Genomic DNA, 26,641 nt, shown 5'->3' with positions numbered 1-26,641 from the left:
AAAAGACAAAGAGAGAAATAGTGAGAGAAAGGAGAGAAAGAGAGAGAGAGGGAAAGAGAGAGAGAAAGAGAAAGAGAGAAAGAAAGAGAGAAAGAAAGAAAGAGAGAGAGAAAGAAAGAAAGAAAGAGAGAAAGAAAGAAAGAAAGAAAGAAAGAGAGAAAGAAAGAAAGAAAGAAGAAAGAAAGAAAGAAAGAGAAAGAAAGAAAGAAAGAAAGAGAGAAAGAAAGAAAGAAAGAAAGAAAGAAAGAAAGAAAGAAAGAAAGAAAGAAAGAAAGATCTGATCTTGTCTTGTTGAAGATCGCTGAGAAAATGTAGTGGAAAAGAGGAGATCATCAGGAATACTCCTGCTTTCCTGACGCCACTTTTCCAGAGCCCAGTGTTCCTGTGTCCGAGCTGGCTGCACGGAGAGGGGAGCGGGAGGAGACCCCGGCCCGGGGGGAGGCAGGACACACCACTGCCTCCCGAAGCAGCGAACTGCACTTTATTATAAACGCATACATAGATGTGCTTTGAATTTACCACCTTGACACCGTCGCCGGGGGCCTGGGAAACTCGGGGTGAGCCCTTCCTCGTCTCATCGGGTCCCGTTTTAGAGGGAGCCCTCGATTTCCACAAGCGGGTGCTTCTGCTGAGTTACAAGAGAGCTTTTCCCGGTGCATTTGTTTTTGTTTTTGTTTTGGGGTTGGTTTTTTTTGTTTGTTTTTTGTTTGTTTGTTTTGTGGTTTGTTTTTTTTTTTTAATCCCCTTTTTATATAACTGTTGCACAGTCCTTTAACAACACAAAAACTTCCTGATCCCCACCCTCCCTCCAAACAACCTCCCCCCAGACTCCGCTGGGAATGGCGAGGGCTGTTTTGGAAGGTTTCATGCAAAACATGTGCTCTACTAAAAATAATACCATTGGTGCGATTAAAACAAAAGCAAACTAAACAAACTGAAAAAGCGTGGCATGCATCCTAGCTTTGGGGAATCAGCTCCAGTGCTATTCCCAGCCCACCGGCGTCCTTACCCCCACACCTGCACACAGCTGGATCAGAGGGACAGAGGATGAGAGGTTTGGGGGTCCCCGCTCCCCGCCCTGCAAAGTCCCGGTAAAAATTAGGAAAGGGAAAACAGGGGGATTCCCTTTGCTCTTTCTCGCGCAGCTCCGCTGCTCCCCCACCTTGTTTTCCCCCTGCTCGGACCCCGGGCGCTGCTGTCCCAGTCCCCCCCCATCCACCCACCCGCCTCCTCCATCCCGGGCCCCACAAACTTGCTCCGGGCGTTTTTGCCATCACACCACGGAGAGAAAGTAGGTCACGGCTGAGTCCAAGCCTGGCTGAAGCCGAGGCAGCCGAGCCTCGAAAGCTTTCCCATAGAACACACTTTGGGGTCGTCGTTTGCAATGTTGTTTGGTTTTGGTTTTTTTATTATGATGAAGATGATGATTTATTTTGGACACCATGGGCGATCAGCTGAGCCGGCTCCTGTAGTCCAAGCTGGAAGGAGAGGGAGAAGGGAGGTAGTTTGGGAGATGGAGGTGGGGATGGATTTATTTTTTGCTATTCCCCCATCCCCTCCGAGAGAAATATTAAGTTGCAAAAACCGATCCACCGCTTGTCAGGGCTCCTGCACCTCTCTGCCTGCGCTCTCTAACCACTGACCGCTCTCTCTAAAAACCAACAGATAAACCCCAACCCAGACGAGCCTTCAAACCGGGTATTTAATTGAAATAGTTCACCGCAGTAAAAGCGAGGTTTTAAACCGGTTTTCCACCCTCAGGGCTCCGTTCGAGCACACGTGTGTGTTTGTTTTCAGGGTGACTGTGCGGAGGGTTAAATTGACAGTCCTTTCCAGGAAAAAATAAAAAAAAAAAAAAAGAAAGAAAGAAAAAAAACCGGGGGAAAGGTGTTTTCTATAATACCAGTAAAAAACAATTAATTAAAAAATCCTGAGGCCCTCATCTGTTCCCCCTCCTGCTTCCCCCAACCTCAGGGTAAACCCCGAGTCACTCCGGAGTGGCTCCGGGTTCGCCCTGGGGATCCGGATCTCAGCTCTGCGGCGATTACAAACCTAAATAAAGCCGATTTGGGAACGAAGGTGAAGGGAAGGGGGAAGGGGGAGAAAGAAGTTTTCATTTGAATATTTCCTCTTGCTAATTCAATAATAGCTGGTGCTGCAAGTGTTGACCCAAAGGTAGAAAATAAACCCGCATTGTGAACACGAACATCACTCCCGATCTCCATATAAGAGTATATATAAATACACATCTATTTACACACATCCAGGTAAGCGTAAGCGAAATGTACAGTAACAGTAACATAGCAGTGGGAGGGAAAAAAAGTTTGCTGATGTTGCAGGTTTACATAAAATTTTCTTTTAACGGCTCATGCTTTAGAAAGAAAAAGATTTACTCCGAATTCAGCTGGTTAAAGCAAAATGAAACAAAAGCTCACGTTAACATGACATGAGGTTTATTATAGGTCTGCTTAGAATGAAGAGGTAAGTGTGGGAAAAAATATGGACACTTTTGAGTCAGACAGAAATAAAATACCAACATTTCTGAGAAGCAATATTTATTGTCTTTTTTTTTTTGTCTTTTTTTTTTAATGTAGAGACATGTCCTGAATTTCCCCAAAGCCTAGATTGGGAAAATAAAGACTTCTTGGCGTTATAAGTAAATCCGTCTGCAGAATCGAAGCAGCACCAACATTCAAAAAAACTGAAGAGGAAAATACAACAAAACACAACAACCTCTTTTTTTTTTATTCTTATTCTTATTATTTATGTAAATCAGGTCATCACTGGACAAGAAACCAATTTCTACCCATTACCATAACAGCTTGTCTATAAAGAACAGAAAAGATTCAGATAGGATACTATCTAGTCAAGCGGGAATTTTTTTTTTTTTTGGTTTTATTTTTTCTTTCTTTTTTGTTAGTTTTTTTATACTTTTCGTTTTTAAATTCCCCCACCCATTCACAGAGGTATAGAGTCACAGATAAATAACCCAAAAACTACTTGCTCGCCATATTTACACATTCCCGTTAAATTAAGCATAAATAAATATATACAAACTCAATACTGAATGCCTCTCCGCATTTCTTCTCAGGAAGAGTCGATAAACTGATATTTCTCACTGCATGGTCAGATTTTTCAAGAAGAGGAGGTGAAAGGGATCGTTTGGGGCATAAAAGGAGAATTTTTTATTATTTTTTTCTTTCATCTTTCCCGTTTCTCATTCGCTTTTTCAGAGCTTTGCGTTTGTTTGGGTCTTTTCTTTTTTTTTTTTTTTTGCCTTTATTTCTCGCTGGCACACAGTGTTTCGTCTCTCTCGAAATGTTCAGGCGTTTGCCAGTGTGTTTGGGGATGTTTTCTTTTATTTTTTTCCCTTTGTATAAGAAAATATACTATTTGTAAAAAGCCTACGGTCTCTCTCACACAGGGAAGCCGGAGGGGAGGGGGAGGTTGTCTGGATTGATCTGGTAAATGCTTACGGCAGCTGAAACAAGCACCAAATTCTCCGAGAAATTTATTAAAACAGAGCTGGACAGGTCTGTGTGATAAACCGGTCAGAAAGAGAGGAGCAGGGGAAGGGAATAAGCCCTTTGGGCACAGCTAAAGGTCTTAAAACCATCCTTCCCCCATCCCTCCCAGCCCCAAATGCAAATCTGGGGATTTGGGGAGAGATTGGTCTGGGATGCAAGGGGACTTTAAACAGCTTCTCACAGAGAATTTCTATTAGGTGGGACAAGACACGACCCGATTTTAAAGAAACCATCGGGTTGTAAAAGGATTCCCATAAAATTGGCTTCTTGTTTCCATCACATCTTGTGTGAATAACAACCAGCAAAAAAAAAAGTCCGGGAGCATATGAAAATAAAGATCTTTCCAACGGCAAATAAAGAATTGTTATTAAAAAAAAAAAGTGAGACTAAGAATGAAATAAAATTTACAGCAACCCACCTGTTTGGTTTGAAAACAAACTTTTCATGGTCTCTCCTCAAACTTTTCCCTTGAGTTACAAAGCAAAGCTGTTAATCCTCCTGTTTATTGATTTATGATTCCGAGGAAACCAAATCTTTTAATAACTCAATTATCAGATAAACGTCTGAGGTGCCCCGCCAACACAAGTAGTCAGGCTGGGAAAGTGGAGGGGAGCAGCAAAATACTTTCCAGAAGGAGGCTGAGTTTAGTTTCAGGGGGACCTCTGTACTCAGCACTGATAGGAGCCACCTAGAAATGGATGACTCCCTCTGGGACCAGCACTAGGCTAGGGGGAAGGACAGAGAGAGGTGCTCCTATCCTATGTTTTCTGCCTGATTGCATTAAATCATAAACCTCGTGAACTTTGTCTCCACACTTTGGGGAGCAAGTGGGGGGAGCTGCAATCAGTGGGAACTTGGCTTTATTTTGCCTGAGCAATGCATAACCTGGCATTTGCAGTTTGTCTCCTCCAGGTAGAAGGCACAAGGGACAGACTGAAACTCTTCCTTCAACCTGCTCAAGGTTTAGGTCATGGTCCAGGTGACCAAACCTGTGCCTAGGGGGGATTTCAGCAGTAGCAGGATCAGGCCCTCACATGTGTGAGTAGGTCTTTCCACAAGAAGTTCTAAGGGCTCCCTTTCCCCATTAACACACAGCAGTGGTGGGATACTGTCCTCTGCATTTAAAAGGAGCACTGCCTACATTTCCCCCAAGACAAGGAAAGGCCATTCCCAACATGCCCCCAAAGCCTTCAGCTGGAAGTTCTGGGGTGGCCGGGAAGAGTTTCCCATGGCCCTGCACATGCAGCTGGGGAGGTGGAAGACAGAGCTAATTCGGGGTCTCCCCACACCCAAAAGCCCCCCTGAGCTGGATGATGCTGGAAGGTTGGACCCACAAGCTCCTCACAAAACCTATTTGCAGGGGGCAAACAAGGCAACATCCAACACTTGGTGCTCTGCTCCAATAAACAGGATATTCCCATCAGGCAGAGAAGGGAGCTGTGCTTTCAGGTGGGGCCATTTGTTCCTCCCCAGATCCCTTCTTTCCCTTTCCTGTGCATCACTGCTGGGCCATGCTCTACACTGGATCCTGGATTGTCCTTCCCCAGAGCCCTGATTAACTTTAGGGTGGTTGGCAAGGGGTAAGATTTGGAGGACTGGGGTCTGCCTGGAGGTTGCTTTTCAATCAGGGGGTCCCCAGCCTGCTGGTGGGGGATCCATGATTTGACCACACCTCCTCTGGTGACATCCACAGGGATGTGACAATCCCTGCCATAACCAAATTCACTGGCAGGGACATGCCAGGGTCTGAGACTGCCTCTGACTCATCCCAACAGCCCATGGAGAAGGCTGCCTGCCTCAGTTTCCCCATTTTCTCACAGGAGAGCCCTCACAGCACTCTGCCCCAGAAGAACCAAAGGTACATGAGCAAGGAGCAGCTTGGGAGGCATCAGTGCTCCTTGGGGCTGGATGATCCCTGTATTTCTATTGCTACATGTGTGCAAATCACAAGTAGAGAACAAGAGCTGGGACCTGGCTGCATGAAGATTTGAAAAGCAGAGCAGGCCCTCAGCTGTAACCATGTCTCAGAGAGCCAAGGGCACTAAGGGTGACAAGAGGATCGTTTGCTCTTTTGTTTTGAGAACATTTCATTGAGGGATGTTGGGGGTATTGTTGAATTATTTCTCCCTCACTATCCACTTTGGAAGGTATCTCAAAATTAAAGCAAGGCTAAGCCTTCTCTCTCTCTCTCTCTCTCTCTCTTGTTTTGAGTTCAGGTGTTCCTGCTTGGGATGGTGGGAGTGAGTCCTGCAGCTTTCACAGGGATCCTAGGGGGAAGCCTGACCCGACTGGAATTTTGCCAGTGACTCCAGGAGATTTACCCACACCCAGTTCTGACATAAGCAAAAAGATGTGTTAGTGCACGAGCCCTACCCCACTGAGAAACTCATGCAATTACCCAACACGGCAGGATCCAAACAGAAATTCATATCCTTACACTTCAGCGTTATTTTACCAGAGAAGACAGAGAAATGTATGTAAAAAAAAAAAAAAAAGAGGAAAGAAATAAGACTTCCCATTCACCCTCACCACCCCAAATCATAAGCATAAGACATCCTGTCAGACACCAAACCATCAAGAAAAACATTGGAGTTAAGAAGTTTTGCCCCCCTTACCACACCGGCTTGTTCTAAAGCAAGAGTCACAAGACATTTAAAAAAAAAAAAAGCTTTCTGAGAGAAACAGATTTCCTCAGAAATCAGGATATTCCCTGGCAAACCCTCCCCACTCCCATCACGAGGAGCCAGCTCACATGGCAACTCTTTCCTCCCTGGGTACAAAACCCTAGTGCCAAGCAAGTGCAGTAACATTCAACACAGCTCTTATTTTCTTTTCAACAGTACACCTCGATTTCAACTTATATTTTTATCTCGTTCAAATTATTCCCTTTGAGCTTCTTTAAAGAAGTGCACCTACAGAATTCGGTAACAACTGGCTTTGATTTGAAAAAAGCAAAAAAAAGCAAAAAAAAAGTATCAGAATATCAGAATTGTGGATTTTTTTTCTCTGTACCTGATATATTGTGTAGGGATCTCTAGTCCTCTTTGAAGAAGCTCATAAGCCAAGCGGGCAAAGCTTTAGGAAACAGAAGAAAATAAAATAGTGCATACTCCTGAGAAAGAATTACATACTCATATCACTCATTTTTTGTTGTTGTTAACAGTTTTTTAAAAATGGGGGAAGATCTCTCTCACACACACTAGTCAAGGAAATTAAGGACTGAAATATTGGCATAGTTAGGAATATAAAACTCCCTAGAGAAAAAGAGGAGATCTCAGAAAATTAAGAAATCAGATAGCGCTGACATTTTACCAGACCTTACTTCCAAAATTTTGCAACCCATTATAGTCAAGGCATTTTACCATCAAAGACAAAATTACTAAATTACAAAGGTATGTTTGCATGCATTAATATGTGTGGCTACGCACACATATTCTCTCTCTATATATGTATATACCCACATATATACATATATATCCACAAACATACATAGGATACACGCGCCCCCCCCAGGGAGTCGGGTGTGCACATACCCAGATGCACACACAGCGGCACACACACACCCAGACACACCTGTAAACGCTGGCAATCTAAACAGAGAGTCTGTCTAGACCAGGAAAAAACACAAAATAGTTCTTAAAAAATAGACTTGGCTAATTCAACTGAGCCACGGCGATCCCGAACGTCCCTTCTGGTGGCACCTAAAGTTAAGACGCTGCCGTGAACGCAGCAGGTGTTGATGGCTTGGTGAGGGGTCTGGGAGCTCCCCTCCTTTCCTAGTCTAGACAGAGCCAGGGTGGTGAGATGACGTGGGAAGAACTGAGGGGAATGAGGCCATGGAGTTGCTCAGAAAGGAACACTCTGGAAGATCATTTTAGTCTAGGTGGAGACAGGACGTTGTTCAAAACAACAAAAAAAAAGGAATAAAATAAAAAAAATAATAGCAAGACAGACCGTGCAGCTCAAGAAATCAAAGCACTGACACCAAAAATGTTTCTCCGATTTCTTCCAATAAGTTATTCATTTCTTTCTTTTATTATTATTATTAATTATTATTATATTCCCCTCCCCCCCAATCATTATTTAAAAAATGTGAAAGAACAGAAGTGGGAAAAAAAAAATCCTGGTGGTTGTCTTCACATGTTCCTGGCAAGAGACTCTGAACCACTGGTCTTGCGCCATTGTGCTCCTCTGATCTTAAATTATTGTCTTTCTTTTATTATTATTATTTTTATTTTATTATTATTATTATTTTGTCCTACCTAATAGAATTCTTCCAAAGCCCAATCCAGTATTTTTAAAGCTAAAATTAAGACGGTTTTTTTTTAAAAGATTAACTCTCTCTTTTCTCCTTTTATTTATTTAACTTTTTTTTCTTTTCCTTTCTTTCATTCTAATTTTTTTCCTCTCTCTCTCTCTTTCTCTCTTCTCTCTCTCTCATTTTCTGTGTTTCTCTTCCTTGTCTCCAGTTTTACTACCTGGTCCTTCGCCAGATGTGTGCCTGTTAGCAGTGTTGTTGTTCAAGAACATCTTGTCCATGCCTTTGAGAGCTTCAGTCAGGTAGTTTTGGAGGGCCGTGAGGGCAGCGCAGATAGCAGGGGCCCCAAAGCCGTGAGTGATGAGGCTGAAGTGAGTCAAGCAGCTCTGAATGCCCGGTTCCAAAATAGGGGTGGGCCGGCTGTTTCCAATGGGCGTCCTGTCCTGGGCCAAGAGATCTGTAAATTCTTTACAAAGTTGCCTGCATGGAAGAGAGAAAGGCAAAGAGAGGGAGAGAGGGAGAGAAGAGCAGTTAGGCTCATCCAACAATTATCTGTGAAAACCAATGGGCAGGTTCAGGCCAAAAGTGGTCCCAAGACATGGGATGGGACCTTTCTGCCACCATCTTTTTCTCCAGCAGTTCTTGGGCACCAGGCATGGTGAGCCAACATCTCCCTGCTCATAATGATGCTCTTCAGGGGATAACACCAGCTCTGGAGATTAAAATCTCTCCAGCAGTCACAAGGATGTTTCTGAAGCACTCTGAAAACTCAGCCCTGCTCGGTGGCTTCAGAAACAACCAGGCTGAAAGGCAGATAGATGTGCCCTGGATCTGCCAAGCACCCATCCTCCTGGAGGCCTGACCCCGGCTCAAAGCAGCTCCCACCAATGCTGTCCCTAAAGGAAAGCACAGCCATGCACTAAGAACTACTGGGTGGCACAGGGACCTGGTACAGGGAAGGGCTAAAACAGAGCTTCTCTGAGTCTGCTCAGGCTGGGCCATCTTACTGAGAAAAATCAGGATTTTGGGACTCCAGGCTGGCTTATTCATGGCATGAGGAAAAAAGCAAGCACTTCCCATTTTATTCTGGGGGTGTGACAACCCAATTAACACATCAGAGCTGACACCTGGCTCTTGGTTGTTTGCCTGCACCTTTGAAAATCAGATTTGATTTTTCTAATGAATTCACACACAATCACTTTCTTTTGCATTACTCTAGTGCAAAAGACATTCAAGTCAACAGGTGCCTGGGTAACACAGAAACCCTGGAGGCTGGTGCAGCTCCCACAGGAATAGTCTTTAAGGGTTCCCAAAGGAATCAGTTTTTTAAGACAGGTGCCTACCCAGGGAGTGGAGATAAAAAAGACCAGAATATTAAAAAAAAAAAAGGAAAAAAGAAACCTTTAAAAAAGACATTCAGCTCTCATCCTCTGAAATTCTCTGAAATTCCCAGTGGGTTAAAGGTTTCAGAGGGTGGGGAAAGATAAAGGTCTACTTCTATGTGTATTATCCATTAAGAAAGTGCAAGAGAGGAAACTTTGAATTTGGAGAACAAACAGTAATGAGTCCAACATTTTACATCTTCAAAGAGCAAAGCAGGATCTGCGAGCAATTAAAGTTCTGGGACATTAATATCTTCTGACCCTGCGGAAAAGGGCAATCAAATTCCAATCACGTCTAAAAAACATCTGGACAAATTTGAGCAAATGATTTTTCAACCCTCCATATATTTCTTTAAATTACGCTGTCATCGGAGGCAAGCCACGTCCCAGAGCATGAAGTAAATGAGAGCTGTTTGGGCTGGGATTTTTCTTTCTTTTCTTTTTTTTTTTTTTTCCCCTTTTTTTTTCCTGACAGACGAAGGTGAGTGAACACTCAGCACCCACTGCCGAGTACCCGAGCAAACCATGAAGCACCCAGTGAGTAGTCTGGAAGGCACAGCCTGGGGTAAATCATCACATACAGAACACCCACCGAGGAAGTCCCAAGGGAGAGAGATGGATTGGGGGGGGCCAAATCGAGAACCATTAGCAGTGCATGGTGGTGGGCTTTTCTTTTTTTCTTTATTTTTTTTCCCTTTTAAAAAATATATATATATTTTTAATTAAATCGTATGGGAAAGACATTGCAATTTGGTAGCAGACAGACAGGTGTGTGTGAGCAGCAAGAGGGACAGACAGACACGCTGTGGAAGGAAAATACAGATTTTTTGGTCCACTTTCCACAAAAAATGTTTAACTGGGATTGGTTTGAAAATGATGTTCTATAGCTAGGGGAGCATCGCCTACAACCTCTATAGGGGCAGGGTCTGCTGGCAGGAACCCCACTGCAGAGGGATGCAGAGCTCCTTGGGGCAATTCGAGCATCCTTCCTCCCCGCGGGGCTGTTGGAATTTAGAGCCTGGAAATTCCATCGGCCTTCCAAGCGGGCTCAGAGGAAGAGTTTGAGGAGAAGGAGGGTTTTCTCCTGGAAAGGCAGAAGGGGGTTGGTTAACTTGGCACTCACTTTGTGGCAAGCAGCATGTTTTTCCTGGAGTGGAGGTCGCTGGGGTCCGTGTGCTGTCTGTTCAGGTACTCAGAAACAGCTTTGGCTGGGAACTCCGTTTCACAGATGTACCCAAAATCCCGAGCTAAATGAACGGCTTCACCTGGAGGGAACGAGACGGGGATTAACACCTCCGGGCACCGCCGGCCCCGGGCTGGGCTGGCTCCGACCCGCCGGGGCACCGGGCGGAGCCCACTGCCCCCCTGGGAGGCAGCAGCTCCTTTGAGCAGCGTTTGGAAACCCGTTATCACCCCTTCCACCTCAGGGACAGGCTCCATAGCATCCCTTCCACCTCAGGGACAGGCTCCAGTTGTGTGTTTTCCCCCCACCAGCACTATTTTGGGGACAGAAGTCGATGGGACAGATTTTGAGCTGATGAGATTTGTCTTTGCTACACTGCACTCGTGTCGGTCTGTACCCATGAGCTGCTTGTGCAGAACGGAGGGAAGAGTTCACACACACACCCACCACACACACACAAAACTTTACTGGGCCAAAGAAAAATGCGAGGGGAAGCTGGTCAAAGCCTGAAAGACTAAAGACCCACTACAGACCCAAACTTCTCTTAAGAGCAGAGAGACCGTTCCTGTTTCAATACCTCAGATCATTGTCCAAAATTTTACAGATGTGGATATATTGTTAATATTAGTGTTGATTTTTTGTGGGACGTTAGAGATACACTTTATGCACACACGGGGCACTTGCATCATTATCACAGTTATCGCCACATCTGTAAAATTATGGAGACAACCGCGTTAAACCCGATGGCAATTTAACAATCTGCATTTTAACTGACCATCATGAAACAAGAACTCCTGTCTGCCGGGTGGAAAGATAACAACTAACGGCAACTTTTTCTGTGAACAAAATCATTATTATTCTAGCTCTAATTCTAATTCACTTTTCCTGCCTGCCTGGTTTCAGGTTTCTTGCCTACAGAGGTTTGTGTCATCCAACTCCTACTGACGTACTTCATGCCACAAGAAGAAGACAGTAGCTGCGGAAAGGAGGAAAAAAGGAGGGGGGAAAAACCCCTCAGACTCTAGAGGGATTCCACCAGATTATAGTTCAACCCCTCTAGAATAAAGCGTTAAACCCTTTAAAGCATCGCCCGAGGGACGAGGGGGAAGGTTTCCAACACGCAGGTATGTCTAATAACCCCAGGACCACGTTATTTTTAACTATCAGGAGTTGCTTTCCAACGTCATCTCCTGCTTTCCAATGCTTCTCGCTAATCATCAAACCGGTTAATGGAGGCGAGAGCACCCGGCAGAGCCTGGAGGGGGGGTTCCCGAGCCGGGCAGGGTCTTCCCAGGCAGCGTTCGAGCAACGCGGGCCGGGACCGACCGGAGCGTTCCTGTTCCTGGCGATACCGAGCAGTACAGGAGCAGCTACGCTAAAGCCTGGCTGCTGGCAGGAGGAAAAAAAAAAAAAAATAGAGAGACAAAACTCCATCAGGTGCAGCTTCTTCCGAAAGGAGGGAGCTCTCTGGAGGCAAACTGTTGATTTGTAAGGGAATCAGGGGAGAGGAGGGGAATGTACACCTTACTGCACACTTGACACAGATTTTAGCATCACTGCGCAGCCCCACCGGCTTTTGAACCTCACGCCAGTTTCGAGGAGGGGCTGGTGCTGCTGAGAGCAGAGTGCACGGTGTTCCACACACACCGCGGGGGTGAAGCTGCACTAACAGGGCGCTCAAGGGCACTTGTGCCCCCCGAAATGCTTCACACCTCCTATAGCGAGACCCTGTGCTGTAACCTACACTGAGCCTTGCACTCTCGGCATCACACACATGCGTGTACCAGGGGGAGCTCCTGCCCCTCAGCCCCCGTCTTTTTGCGAGCCTTCCTTCACTCTGCAAGCGGCAAGGTCTTGTCGCTCACATAACTCAATCAAAAGAGTTGAAAAGTTAATATCTAGCACAAATATTTATGCTCGCTTTATACGCAGAAGAGATAAGTGGATTATTTATACGCCTCTCAGTGTGTATGTGTAATGCAGATACATATAATTCATAATTGCATCCATACTATTCCAGTTAGGTTTTTTTTGGAGGAAATCCAACTTCACTTAGCATAAACACGCACATAACCCTAAACTTTTTAGTGGCTCTAAATTTTCCTTGTCGATACAGTAACAACAAATCAAAGAAACACGCTGGCCACCAAAATGACATTAGTTGAAATGACTTGAAACTTCAGTCTCCCCTGTCTCCTTCCTCAGGAGTAGCTGCTCTCTTTGTTCAGCTCCAGCCACCTAAAGGGAAACCGAGCTCTGCTACTCTCAAATTGCTCTGCTTCATACAAAAAAAAAAAAAAAAAAAAAAAAAAAAAAGTAATTTTGTATTATTTCTCCGCACTGAGCATCTTCTAGAGGCCATAAATCAGCTCGGGAGGAGCGAATTAGCGGGAGAATGGAGCAGATCTAGAGTCGGAGATCACAGGGTGGAAACGAATAGCAAAGAGGAATGGGACTGCCCTGCAGAATTACACATGCACACAAATATATACACCTATATCCACACAGACACACTCCCTCGCTCTTGTCAGCAGGAGGGATCAATGATCCTCCAGCCAATGACTTCATTTTTGGGAATGGGATCCTTAACCGTGCCGGTGTTCCTCCTAACCCGCCCTGATTTTCACCTCTGCAAGGTTTTCCCACCTGATCCCGAAAGTTGGTCGGGTTTTTTGGTGGTTTTTTTTGTTTTGTTTTGTTTTGTGAATGTCAGACAGGAGCTCAGAGCAGGCAGGGGTGTGAAGGGAGCTGCGACCCTCGGCTTACCTTCCACCAGGGAGGTGAGTAAAGTGACATTTGCGGCCTTACGCCTGCCGGCTGGTAAATTCAAACCGATTTTTTCTAGCCTTTCTCGCAAAGATCTCCCCCCGTTTTTCGATTTGGCTCTAGAATTGCAAAGAAATTAACATCGTGATTAACCCCGCAGTGTTCCTGGAAGAAACGTTTAGTCTGTGCAGTCAGCGAAGCCTGGGAGGGTTTTCACTCGATGTTAAGGACTCTGGGGGTGTGGATTTCTGCTCGGGTTTGCTGAGATTTTCTTAATTTCTCCCAGGGGTAGAAGCGGGGATGAACCCATTTTTCTCCCGATTTTATCCAGGGAAATCAAATAACGCCAAACAGCAATAATTAATGGAAAGGTTCTGATCTAGAGAGCAAATGGATATGACACCAACTTGTATTAAGACGGAGTAAAGAGATGGATAGGAAGGTAGAGGAGGATTAAACCCTCTGTTATAACAGGAAAGAGCCAGAATGGGACGAGGGGATAAAAAACCGAATAAATCTGAAAAGTTCGAAGGGAGTGTGTGTGCGCCTGTGGATAAACTGTAAAGGAGGGAAATATTTATTAAACCTTCTCGCGGGTGTGAGTGTGTTCCTGTGCGAGGAGGTGACTCTGAGAGGAAGAGCTCACCTGAGGCAGGGTGCGTTATAAAGAGGGAATGGATCGCCTGGGGGAAGATTGGAATATCTGTCGGAGGTTACTGATAAGGGCTATAAAAGGATGAGTGAGCTATACGTGGGAAATTCAGAGCTATTGTTCGAACGCCCATACATATGTAAACCCCCAGGGATGAAATCTTGCCACCTGCGAAGTCGGGTAGAGTTTTGGCACCTAAGAACAGAGTCAGTCACAACACTCTCTTAATTCTTACTTAAAATTTGTTTAAGAATTAGCAGTCACACTTAGAGAAAGGAAACCAGAAACTACAGAGAAGCCACACTAGCTTCCCACTATTATATATCGAAGTAAATAGGGCTGGATGGCAGAACTGCAAGAGAGCAGCTTTCTATATCTCATCTGCTCTGAACCAAAATCTTGTTTAAAATTTAGATTCAAGATAGGAACTGAAGTCAGCAGCAGCCAATGATTACGGGTTGGGCCACCTCCAGAAATCTGCTGAAGTTCAATAATAATGTTTCTTTACCTTGGTAATTATATTTTCTACAGAGCATCTCTCAGATGTTCTCCCTGCTCTATTTGTAGTTGTACAGAAGGAGCAGGCAGGTTAGCATCTGTAAGTAAAGATCTCTGCTGCTGTCCCTGGCAGCTGAACAATGATTACAGACATTCACGTGGAACAGCAGCTATTTTGGGAGACCCGAATTCTCACGTGTATATTTGGGTGACTGACCGCATGTAGCAGAACTTTACCCCTTTTCTCCAGTCACGGAGCCAGAGCCCTTGACGTCATCACAGAATTTTTTGCGGTGGGGAGGGGGGAACTCCAAACACCAACTTCATTTTAAAGCTCCTTATAACCAACGCATCCAAATTGCTGCTGCAGGAGTTGCCAAGATATTTCCTCCTCTAAGATTAGCAACTTTTATACAGTATCTGAAGTTTATTCATTTTCAGTTTGTATGCATTTGTCTCTGCCTAAAAGTTATGTTTTTTATTACAGTCTACCTCACACACAGAAAATTAAATCTTGTACCCTCTCAGCCTGAGTGGGTGAGCTGGTACCTCATACTGTTGCCTCATGGCTTCTCCCCTGTTGTGACTGGAGATAGAGCCTTAGCTCACCTTTCTTACAGACAAGTCCTGCTGACAATTCACAGTCCCTCAGGCACTGCCAAGAAGAAAAAGCCCTTTCTCCCTGGCAGCCTTTCCAACTAATGGTCCCAGAGCTTAAATTCTTGTTGCTTCTACATAAAAGCACAGTCTCCCACTTGTTATGATGGAGTGGCAACCGGGCCTGTAGGTTGTTCCTTGCTTCCCACTTCCTTCAGTGCCAACAACGCCAGCTATTTTGAGGTCTTCAGCAAAATCCACCTGGGCATTAGTGGTGATTCGCACAAATGTTAAGCAGCAAAGGCCTCAAGACCAGCTGTGAGTGATTCCTCTAGCAACTTTCTCTGTGTGAAGCATTTTTTCTGACTTTCAGAGCTACCTGTTGGTGGTTTTTCTTTAGTCAGGTACCTGCATACCTTACAGTTTGCCTATCAGATCCCTGCCAATTTCTTGTATGACACCAGGTGTCATAATTGCCATAATTGCCTGATCATTATTGCCATATAGAGGAAGCCTCGTGGGTTTATCTAGGAAATCCCTAGAAATACATCAGGTCCTGAAATACTTCCAGTTCATCCTGAAACACGCCCATCATGGCATTTTATTTTGTCCACTTTCTAAGAGAGAAGTGTGAGGAGGAGAAAAGATAGAAAGTGTGTGCATGGACAAGGAGAAAATCTTTCCATCTCAGTTCCTTCATTTGTAGATAACAAGGCCAAATCCTTGTCTCCTCTCCATACATCCATCCCAGTGTCTGAACACAGCATATTTTCACCTTATCACCAGCATTACATGCACAGGCTCTATCCATAGGACCAATGCATATTTGAAATCATCTTTACTGTTGACCAAGGATTTCTGGTGCATGCATGGAGGCCCAGACACATTCACACATTTGCCCCAGACTCTTACCTTCTAAGTACTCCTCCTAGGAGAGATGCATTCAGACACTCTGGAGGGGAAAGGCGTCTTTGAACTTCTCCCACAGTTACTTTATACTTTGAAGTTGAGCTAAGCAAAGACAAGCGGCCAGGTACAGAGCAAAACACCTCTCCGGTATTGACTGAAATTCCACCCAGGAAGCCATCTTTATTCATCATCAAAGAAGTAACAGATTTTGGAGGAACCGGAACTGGAGAAAGAAAAGGGGAGGAGGGGAGAGAGAAACCATCAGGCCACAAAGGAGAACAGGATAACCACAGTCTCTCTCACATGCACAGAACAGCAAAATGAAAGGGAATTTTGAATCTCTGGCTACCTCCAGCAACCTAAAGGGTGCTGCTCCCCCAACCTCTAGGAAATTGCTCCATGAATGATGGATGGAGAGAAGGGTGGTACAGTACAGCCTCTATGCAGGGTTTGATCATTGGGAAATAAAATACATATTGGCAAGCACCTGGCAACTTTCGGGTTTGAGCCTGTGTCTCACCCAGAGCCCCCCGATGCCTTTTGTACAACGGACAGCGCCTTTCTGGAGGGGAAAAAAAGAGGAAAATTTACTTTTTTTTGGCTAATGTTTCCATTACTGCTAAGCTGAGCCAGGAATAAATTCACTACACAAAGGGAGTTGCTGTCTTAAATGAGTATCAAGGCTGGAGGATACAGCAATGAGAAGACAGCTCTGTTATTGCTTTGTGTTTTTATTAAGTCTGGTTTATGAAATAAAATGAGTCTTTTCCTTCAGAAAAATGAACACCAGGAAAAAATATCTGGTCTAACCATGGTGTTCTCCACTCTGATCATATTGTGCTGTCCGTGAATTAGTAGGAACTCTCCTGCCCCTAAATAAAACTGATTTAGTTACTGCAACACATATTTAAAAGTAGTTATAGGGAAAAGTAAAAAGAGAATGATAAAGTGAAATTAACAAAATAAAACCATGTTGTTCTCTCCAAGATAAAATGAAGTATTTCCTTTCTCTGAGAAACCAGTGAGGTTATTTTAAGAGTAACCAAGGGGATTATAAAGAACAAATTCCTATAATAGCAACCAGACACACTCAGAAATAAACAACAAAATTGGTTGAACTAAAACTGAGAGCCATTCCCCCGTGACATGAATTTTGTTTACAAATGAACTTAAATAGCTCTCTCATAATTGTGTGTAACTGTTATGATTTACAGCAGGTGCTCTAATCAATCACCCAATCACTTTAATTTATAGGGAGCCTCGCTGCATTTTCCCAGTTGTTTCATTTCTGCAAGTAATTGATAACAAACCATACTTAAGGTATGTTTTATGCAAGAGTTAATAAAAGCTGACAGCTGCTACTGCTGCTTCCTCTTGGATCCGCGGCAACACGCATTTCCTTATAGAAAATATACGCTGAAATTGGGGCTTTTGCTGGTGGGAGAGCCCTGGCAGTTTCCAGCAGGCATGTTTCAGAGGAGAAGACTAATTGATTACACACCCTCTTTGAGCAGATACTGCTCCACAATCTCCAGTTTCCACTCAATCAATTGCAAAACCAATTCGGCAAATAATAAGGTTCTATTATGCACATATGCCAGCTATTTAGGTAGTTATAATACATGTCAGTTAAGTCATAAAAGCCCTGTTTATTTGCAACATATCTGGAGAATCAAACCATTAGGGTTGAGCGGATATTTAAGTCGTCTGGAGCTGCTAAACAATAAGATCGGGTATCCTAATATATTACCAAGTGCTAACTACTGGGCAATTGCCAATTTTATAACCTCAGTGCATGGAATAGACACAACCGTGTTTCACTGTTTTTATTACAGATCATTTCCTACTGCCAGACCAGACCCCCACAATAAAAGCTCTATAACAGCTAAAAACCAAAAGGCATGTCGATTTTAGATATACATATTGCTTCGTATGCCTTGTATACAGTCTCCAGTATAAACAAATTATTTTGAGTGGCTTGACTTCAGGGAATCGGAAAGTGAAATGGATTCCTATTTCTCTATTATTTTTAGTTAGGCACTTTATGCAGCTCATAAAGGTGGTTTCAAATAGTTTGAGAGCAGCTCAGAAACAGTTATAAAAGAGTTAGAGGCCTGCTCCTGCTTTCGTTGCTGTTATTAGGAATTTTTTTGCCATTGATTCTATAGGAAATCTTGTTTGTACATCAGAGGCAGTTCCAGCAGACCAAAAAATTGTATTTATATTTTCCCCCTTGTTATACATAAGTATATCTCTTATTTCATGCACAATGATCTGTTTGAGTGAAGCATCAAGTAGAAAAAATAGAAATTAAAAAAGAAAAAAAAAAAGTTGTATTAAAGCAGTGCCACCAGACAGATTTTCATGACTGGCATTTTTTTCTTGGGACAAACACACGGGCTGTGCAGTTCAAGCACACCTTCACCGTGGCTATATTTAGTGACCAGTTTATCAGGTCACTGTCCAGTGAACTGAGAAATTAAACAAGAGGCAGCAATTCCACGAACATCTGATCTTAGTCCAAACTCACTAAAGAGAGAAGGACCCGTGCAATGCTTAAATGTACCTCACCCTGCTCGCTTTGGCCTTTTGGAGCACTCATTACATTAGTTAACCTTTGAATTATGGATTTTCACGTGCTTGGTGTTTTTTTTCTTCTCCCTTGCAAATTGCTTTTGGGAAGCAGGCTGGCTCCCTTCCCTGCTATGCTGAGAGCTCCTCAGCTTCTCTTCCTAGCAGTGTTTCCCTGAAAAGAACGACATGAACAAACCCATCAGCTGGAGTCTGATAGCTCTGAACCCATCTGAGAGGCTTGCCAGGCGGTGTAAGCATATCTATCGCAATTTCATAGCTTCAGAGAGATCTGTTCTATCTGGGCTCTATATCTTCTGTAAATTACCTAATGCTGCCTCAAAAAAGTGTTTGCCATGGAATGAATTATCTCTATCTATATCATATCTATATGTTTATCATGGCTGGAGCTTTTCAGACACAGCCCAGACATCAGCAGAGATAACAGAACGTGGAGCTTTTGTGGGTGAGGAGATCTCCACGTCCGTGCGTGCAGCGCGTGTGTCAAATCCCTGCGCGTATGTAAATAAACCCGAATGCAGAGGATATTTTTAGCCGATATCAACTTCCCCAATTGGTTAGGGACTGCCACAAATGCTGAAATGACACAGAATAACACACACGTATCCACGCGGCGTCCCCACCATTCCTGCTCTCACTTTATCCCACTTAGTTCTTGTTATCCCCAGCAAAAGCTGTTCGATTTTCTTTCACTCCCAAATTCTATTTGCTGCGTGTGTGTGAGCACTCACAAATACATCATTCCCCCTTTCAAAATATCTGCCTCCTCCCTTCCTTTATACTTCTGTATTTATCTCCTTTGTCTCTCTTTTTCTTTCCTCTCCTTTTCCACCTCTTTATCTCTTCTTCCTCCCTTTTGGTTTTTTTTTTTGGTTTTTTTTCTCTCCTCCTGTGGTTACTTCCAGCCTCTTTGTCATTTCTCCCCCTTCCATTTCTCTTCAGCTTATCAATAAACCGGGAGAGCAACAGTAGCCGCTTGATTTGTTAGTAATTATAAGCATACTGTTCCTGCAAACGGGATCTCTAGATGAGTGAGATCGCTTTGAAACGACAGCAGGAAATGGTGGGGAAATGGAGCATGGCGAAACTCAGCGTGAAGCTTTCAGTTCTTTACATGTTTACAATTTTCTGTGCATACATTAAGTCTTAGGCTTCTCCTTTTTTTCTTTCTTTTTTTTTTTTTTTTTTTGGTGGTGGTTTTCTGTTGCGTTGCTCGCCAAAAAAGTGTGAAAATGCGCACAAATGTGAACGCACAAGTGGAAATGGGGTGAAAAAAGTTGTTTTAACGACAGTAAAACTAAAGAAATAATAGATTTATGTCCTGCAAACAGCTGCTTAAGAAGGGTTTAAGCTATGGATATCATTGCAATAACCCGGCTGAATAATATGGTAGTCGAACAGCCAGTCAAATAATCAATCAGAAAAATTATTTCTTGTATTTTTTACTAAGAAACGTCCTGGACAAATTAATTACTAATAAACTATCAAACTACTTTCAATTTTTTTTTACTCTGCCTACTGGGCTTTAAATGAGTAAAAAGTTCTTTGTCCGTGCTAACAACAGGACTTTACTGTAACTGGTGATTTGCTCTGACTCTGTAGCCAAGCCTAAAACGTCCAGGAGCAGCATCTTAGACGCTGAAACTAAAGAGACCCGGATCTTATCTAAATTTTAAGGAACAAATATGAAAATTGCGTGTTCATCTCCCATTTCCTTCTGTCCTCCTCGTCCCCTCCTCTCCTCCCGCCCCTCTCCTCCACCGCAGTCCCCGTCCCCTGAAAGCCAGGACTAAATTTCAAAGTGGAATGTATTCCCTCGAAACTGTTTTGCATTTAATTAAAGGGGATCCTTAGGTTCAGCGGGTGATTCAGGAATAAGCACGAAACTGAGTGGCATTGAAGCAACATCTCTTGAGCCCCAGATCTATCACCTGAAAAGCTGAGGCCGGAGTGGTTTTCAGTTAATTATTTATCAGCTGCTTCAAGGGGTGGGGAGGAAACTCGTGCTGGATTATTAACAGCTAAAAACAAAAGGTTAAGAGACCTTCTTTCATGTGTTTCCTTAAGATAGGAGGAACAACGGAGCGTGTTTGCAAGGCCATGAATTAAGGTCTTCCAAGTTAAAATGGCCTTTCATGCTAAAACAGATGTGAGTGTGCAGAGATCGTCAGAAACAGTTGAAAGTAAATAAATACATCAGAATAATTTTAAGGTCACTGACTGTGCCCCAGAGTCACAAAAATTAACTTGGGACTCGGGCCACATAAGGTTTTGCAGGAAGACAACTTCTTTCGCCATAGAGAGTGCCAAGCAAATTTCAGATGAACATTTGATAAGGGGACCCAATCTTTTATTCCTGACACATGGAAAACCTTCCCTTCATTTCAGCAAAAATCGAGGGAAAGGCCTCCAAACGTGCAGTCAGCAAGCTCTGAAAGCTGAGTTAAATCTGATATTAATGCTCTTGGTGATTATTATCATCTTGATGATTTATCTGGCTCCCTCCCTCCCACTTCCACCACCCAAATCCTAATGGAAGTGGGAGTTAAAGATGATTTTTTAATGTCTCGTTGGATTTTTAGACTGCTAATGTACCGCATCCTTCTCATTATTAGTTTATTGATTGTTCATTGATCAGCCCCCTTCAAATCGTATTAACCACCCTCTGCCAGTTTAGATTAGGAGAGTTTAAAAAGCACCTTTCATTATTTCAGCGCCACCACCACTACAGTGGAGTTCAGGCTTGGTAGCTTAATGCTCTCTCTAATGGGGCAGCTAAGAGACAAGGGGCCACGGTCCCTGCCTATTGCATTAATAGCTCAAAGGGGGCTAATACAGAAAATTAGCCTTAAACGAGCTCTGGAGATCTCCAAATGAAAGAGCCATTTATCACGCTGGCTACCTTCACTCCACTCGTTTGCTCTCTCTACTGGGAACAACTCATTTCCTCTTAACTAAATTACTTCAGAAATGTCAAGTAAGCTCAGATAGCAAACATAACAAGAGCCTGGGTATATGTAATCTGTTGTGCGGGATCGATACCTGAGATAAATCAATAGCCATGTATGAATCCCTATATAATTTCCTTAATATTTTGGCAAACCTTTTGCATAGAGAGACAATTCCCTCTGCAGGCCTCAAAGGCCATAAAGGAACAGACAGAGACTGGGTGATATAATTACGTTTAGGCTTCAAGTCCCCATCATACTTTTCCTACTACTTTGCAATTAAAGAAATTGAGGCACTCAACTAGGATTGGGTGAAGCAGACCCCCTGCGACCCTTGCCTACCAAATATGTAGCCCAGGAGTGTTCCACTGCACAAAAATCAGGCAATACCCGTGTGTCTGTCTATCTATCTGTGCCATCTGCCTGCAAGAACGACTCACAGAGTTTAAATAACTTGTTCTTGTTTCAAAGTAGATCCTCACAGCTACAAACTGCAGGGAACAAAGCGAAATTGATACTGAATGCTCTCTGCATTGCTCCTTCCCTTGTCCTGATTAAATATTGACTGCCACAAATGTGACCTGCTATTTATTACCCATTTATTTTCCTCTGCACCCAGGAAACTCACTGTGAAAAAAAAAATACAATATTCCTTTATGCTGGAAAGTTTCTTGGAGCTCAGCATTACTTCTAAGGAACAAAATGCTGCTACAGTGACTTTTAAACAGTTGCAAATGCATCTCGGGCTCTTTTTTAGTAACCTTATTTCGAAAGAACATGTGTCTCCTGTTCATCATGTGTAAACTCAGAGTATCTCTTCTTCTGTCTGCAAATAGGCACAAGTAATCCCACCTAGATGGGACTGAGTCTCTTTAGGCAGCAGCTGCTCCATCTGGGACCATTTCAATGCCCACACACACAAAGCACACCTAAATATATGCCTAATACATATAAAAACCTATACCTAATATGTAATAATTACTGGCATTCACATTCTAGTGCTACTCGCTGTGTAATTGCACCACCCAGCACACACATGGAATGTCTCTGCTGTCCTCGTCAGCTGAAGGATGGAGAGACAGAAGGCTGCGTGTGTTAAAAAAAAAAAAAAAAAAAAGAAAAGAAAAGAAAAAAGAAAATAATATTTTAGGTTGTGTATTCTGCGAAAGACCAGCACGGAACAACCTTAGAAAGGAGCTTCTCGACCACAAATCAAGTAATTAGTCAAATACACCCAAGAGGGAGTGTATGAGGTGTCAAGTGGGGGTGGGGAAGGGGGAGGAGAGTGAGGAAAAAAAAAAGTTAAAAATACAACAACCATCAGGTTACAGACCCTGAGGAGAAACCCCACTAAAGATCCAAACTGAACCAAAACAGCAGAAACAAACAACCTTTTTTTTTTCTTTTTAAAGTTAAGTAAGTTTCTCTTCCTTAAAAAAAAAAACAAAACAAAACCCTTTGACGTTTCAACAGATAGTCATAAATGGTGCTGTCAAATGGTCTTCAAGTTTTCATTTGTGCTCGCTCAAATAACCAGACCTTGATCATGTGTGTGAAAGAGAGACCGTGCATGGAGATTTAAATTTAAAAAATAACCCAAACAACCAACAACAAAACAAACAATAAATACACGGAAGGACCTCATGCTGCCTTCAACACATTTTAGATAAACACCCTCCCTGTTATTTTGCTTTACATCCTAGAAGATCGTCGCTGTTAAGCTATTTGTGCGCATTTGACAAATAACAAGGTCCTGGAGATAAGTGCCGTTGGTAGCAAGCATAAGGGACAGCGTTTTTAAGCCTCATCTCTGGTACTTAAAATTGAATCTAGAAGTAGAAACTCCTTAGATAATTAAAGATAGCTTTCCTTCCATTTGCAGCGTGTGATCTGTTTAATGTCTATCAGCATAACACAACACTAATCGCCAAGCATCTTTGAGTGACTGTCAGAGAAATGTAAAAAAATTAAGCAGCTGCAATACGCCCAAAATGAGTTATTGTAATTACATTTAATTAGTTTAATTAGTTAATTATTTTGCTTACAGCTGTACAAGAGACTGCAAACATTTGTTAATATCACATTCGCTTTAACAGTATGGGGTGATTCTGCAGTTACACTAAATCATGGGCGCATATGTAGAAAGATATAAAAAATGGGCATGGGGAAGGGGGGAATCTTGGGGGAAGGAGGGAATGTTGGAGGGAGCGGGGAAGGGGGCTGAGGCTGCCTTTCCATGGGCATCTCTTTCTCTCCTCTCCACGTTTGATTCGCCTGGGAAATGTATTTAAGCCCCAAAGGGAATCAACCTCTTCCCCCATTAAAAGCCAAGGGGTCCCCATCGAACACTATCGGGGGGAGGAGGGGAGGGAAGAGGGGCTGTGGAAACTGCACTGGAGCACGGGGTGCCCCATTAGAGAGCATTTGTGTAATTAAACCCTTTGAAGGGCGGGGGAGGCGGGGATATAAACTTTTCCTTTCGCATGTCTTATCCCTTCACTCTGTCTGCTGATCCAATCAGCTATTCATCTTGCTGCCATGGGTGCCTGCTTCCCGGAGAAATTCATTGCCCCAAAGTCAAAATATATCATGAAGATATTGCTACACAGTAAAAGTTTGTCTAGCTTGTTGGAATAATCCATACCTTTTTTAATGACAGACTGGTCCAATAAGTTCATACCGCTGTTATTGGCATCTTCAACTGACTGTGGATATAAAAACATCACTATTCAAATTGACTGGATATTAAAGAATCGCGTACATAAATCATGTCATTCCAAACTGGAGTCCCTGTTATTTCCATTTGTATTAATTCACTAGGGGAGGAGGGATTTTTTTATTGTTGTATTATGATTATTATTATTATTATTATTTCCCCAAATCCACAAGGAAATGAAATTCTTACAAATTATATAGTCTTCTAATAAAACAAAAGGAGGTGTGGAGCATATGGGGTGCAATACTGGTTTTGTTATCTTATAAAACATAGATATCACATAGACTTCTTTGCATTCCATAAAGCTTTATATTTCTTCCTTTGAAAATGTGGCAATTTGGCAACATCTGCAAGATCTATTGCATGACATAAATGAACACGATTAAGGACAACTTAAATGCTCCCTCCCCTTTCCTCCCCCTCCTCCTTTTTCTTTTTTTGTTTTTTTTGTTTGTTTGTTTAACCCTGCTACATTTTAATAATTCAAGGGCCATTTACTTTTTATATATCATAGTTTACATTATGGACTTTTAATTAAAGCCTGAGCCTTTCGGAGTGCAGTGCAACGCCCACATCATATAGGGGATGAACAGAAAGCAATTTACAGCTCGCAAGGTTGCTTCCATGTCCTGAATTAGTGGGGCTGGGAGGGAGGAGCGGGGATACACATTATCAAAAGTATGAACCATCAAGTTGATTGCCTAGAAAAAAAAGTCTCCTGATTTCAAAGCCTTGTTTTCCCCCCTTATCCCCCTTTCTTTTCAGCCCGCTGAGGAGCACACCTGTTATTATGGCATTAACTTCTTTAGCAGGGAAGAGAACAAAGACGGGCACAGAGGACACAGCAAATGCTGGGTTTCATTTCTCAAAACGAAAGTGGTATATACAAAAAAAACCCAAACAAGCCAAAATTACTGCTGAATCTGCACTCGGTACTGTAAAATCATCTCAGAAAGAGAAGAGGTGTCATAAGAACAATTTATTGCAGAATTCCAACAGGTTCCGTTTTAGGGTAAATTCTGGGGAAAAGGGGGACCTGTGGGTCTCTTGGCTTTATTATTTTATTTTTCCCTTTACTATTACTAAAGGATTTGGGTTTTTCAGTGTTATTGCATATCTGGGAAGTTGTCACGTTTTTCCTTGTTAAGCAAAACACCTTTACAGCAAAGCAATGACTTACTTCACCATTATTTTAACTTTATCTTTGCTACGGCGAAAGCCTGAGCTTATCCGGATCCGGCCCTTATCTCCATCTCTGTGCTCAGCGGAGACATTCCAAATGGAATGAGACTTAGGAGAAAATTACATCTCCCCAAAATGTGATGGAGCAATATTTTCTATGAGATCTTTCCTTTCATTTTCCTTGAATCCACCCTCAAACGAACGCACACACGCACCCACAGAGCGGTGCCTTATGTGCTGTGTTTGGGCATGGCTGTGTGTCTCTCTCATAATCAATAGGCTACATACCTAAAGGGCACAAAATAAAATTACAAAGTCTTCCCTCCTTTCCCTGAGCAGCTCTCAACGAGGGATGATGAGCAAACCCTGCAGCCTGCTGGAGCGCAGCGTGGCGCACCTCCATGGCACAGAATCAGAGGTAAACGTGAAACATCACCTTCTCTTTTATTTTTTTTTTTCCCATCTTTCCTCCTTACCTCACCTTATCTCTGGAGCCGATGGTTGCGCACACCCTTTATGTGTGTGTGTGCACTCCGCTCGCTCCATCAGCAACGTGGGTTAGTTGTTGTAGTTAATGAGAAGACTCCTGTCTGATTTTCTATCTAATTACGCCCTCCTGCTGGGTTTTTGTACAGGATATTCGCTCAGCATGCTGGCAGTTAATAGTCACAGAGAGGATCGTAAAGATTTAATTAGGACTGCATGCGGAAACGTGGAAAAACAACTCAGACTTTTAATTACTAGACTTCTTTAGTTAAAAGTGATACCAGGGGTTACTTTATAAGAGACTTGGGTGTTTTGGTGCAACTTAACTTTCCGTGTCTCTAGCTAGCACATAGCAGCAGTGTGAGTGAGGAGGAGGAGGAGCGGAGGTGTGTGTGCAGGGAGGGGAAAGGTGATGAGTTTCCAGATATACTTAGAAAATCTGGAGAGGAAGATTCCCCTCCCTTCCCTCCTCCAATAATCTGATAGCATGAGGCTTCCTAAGCACTATCTATCACCACCTTATTCGACTCCTATGGATACATCTGAGTGAAAATCTTAAAAACGGAGCTCTTTGCTTTCTTTCAAAGAGTCTAAAGAATCTGAATTTCCCCCTCCGTTTTTCCTTCATCGAATCTTTTCTTACTATAACCATACTTTTGCCCAGCTGGTGGAGGGAAAAAATATCTGGGGTTGCAATGGGGGATTTTTTTTCAGAGCCCCTATTAGGTGATGCAAATTTGTTCAATAAGTAGGTCTTGGGTTCTCTGTTCCCTGTCTGGAGGTTGTAAATCGCAGATTGAAAATTCCTCTCGAGAGGGGCAGCAATAGCAATACAGTATGTCCTGTTTACAATAACAGAGCGCTATCGTGTTACAATCACTTAATTCTACCCCTGGACAATGCCTCACACATGGACTAGATTTGGTGTTTATAAAATAACCAGTT

At 43.1% G+C, this 26,641-nt stretch overlaps 1 protein-coding gene across 10 annotated transcripts in view; it reads right to left on the bottom strand.

Moving 5' to 3' along the window:
* Nucleotides 1-1,413: 1,413 nt before the first annotated feature.
* Nucleotides 1,414-26,641, bottom strand: part of TFAP2B (transcription factor AP-2 beta) — a 33,849-nt gene continuing 8,621 nt past the window's right edge. For 3 of the 10 annotated variants that reach the window (XM_019282215.2, XM_019282218.2, XM_039569424.1), the window contains 7 exons: nucleotides 23,957-24,017; nucleotides 16,260-16,334; nucleotides 15,776-15,995; nucleotides 13,117-13,235; nucleotides 10,291-10,432; nucleotides 8,006-8,265; nucleotides 1,414-1,478 (listed from right to left, as the gene is read on the bottom strand). In XM_019282215.2, coding sequence (XP_019137760.1) covers nucleotides 1,429-1,478; nucleotides 8,006-8,265; nucleotides 10,291-10,432; nucleotides 13,117-13,235; nucleotides 15,776-15,995; nucleotides 16,260-16,334; nucleotides 23,957-24,017 — 927 coding nt within the window. In that variant the 3' untranslated portion in view covers nucleotides 1,414-1,428. Of the gene's footprint in view, nucleotides 1,479-2,436; nucleotides 6,603-7,907; nucleotides 8,266-10,290; nucleotides 10,433-13,116; nucleotides 13,236-15,775; nucleotides 15,996-16,259; nucleotides 16,335-23,956; nucleotides 24,018-26,641 lie in introns of those variants that run through there. The other 7 variants (XM_019282216.3, XM_039569426.1, XM_019282219.2 and 4 more) reach the window with 4 other exon arrangements.

The sequence above is a fragment of the Corvus cornix genome, chromosome 3 (assembly GCF_000738735.6).
Source record: "Corvus cornix cornix isolate S_Up_H32 chromosome 3, ASM73873v5, whole genome shotgun sequence".
NCBI classification, from domain to species: domain Eukaryota; kingdom Metazoa; phylum Chordata; class Aves; order Passeriformes; family Corvidae; genus Corvus; species Corvus cornix.
This window is presented reverse-complemented; position numbering and strand designations above follow the sequence as displayed.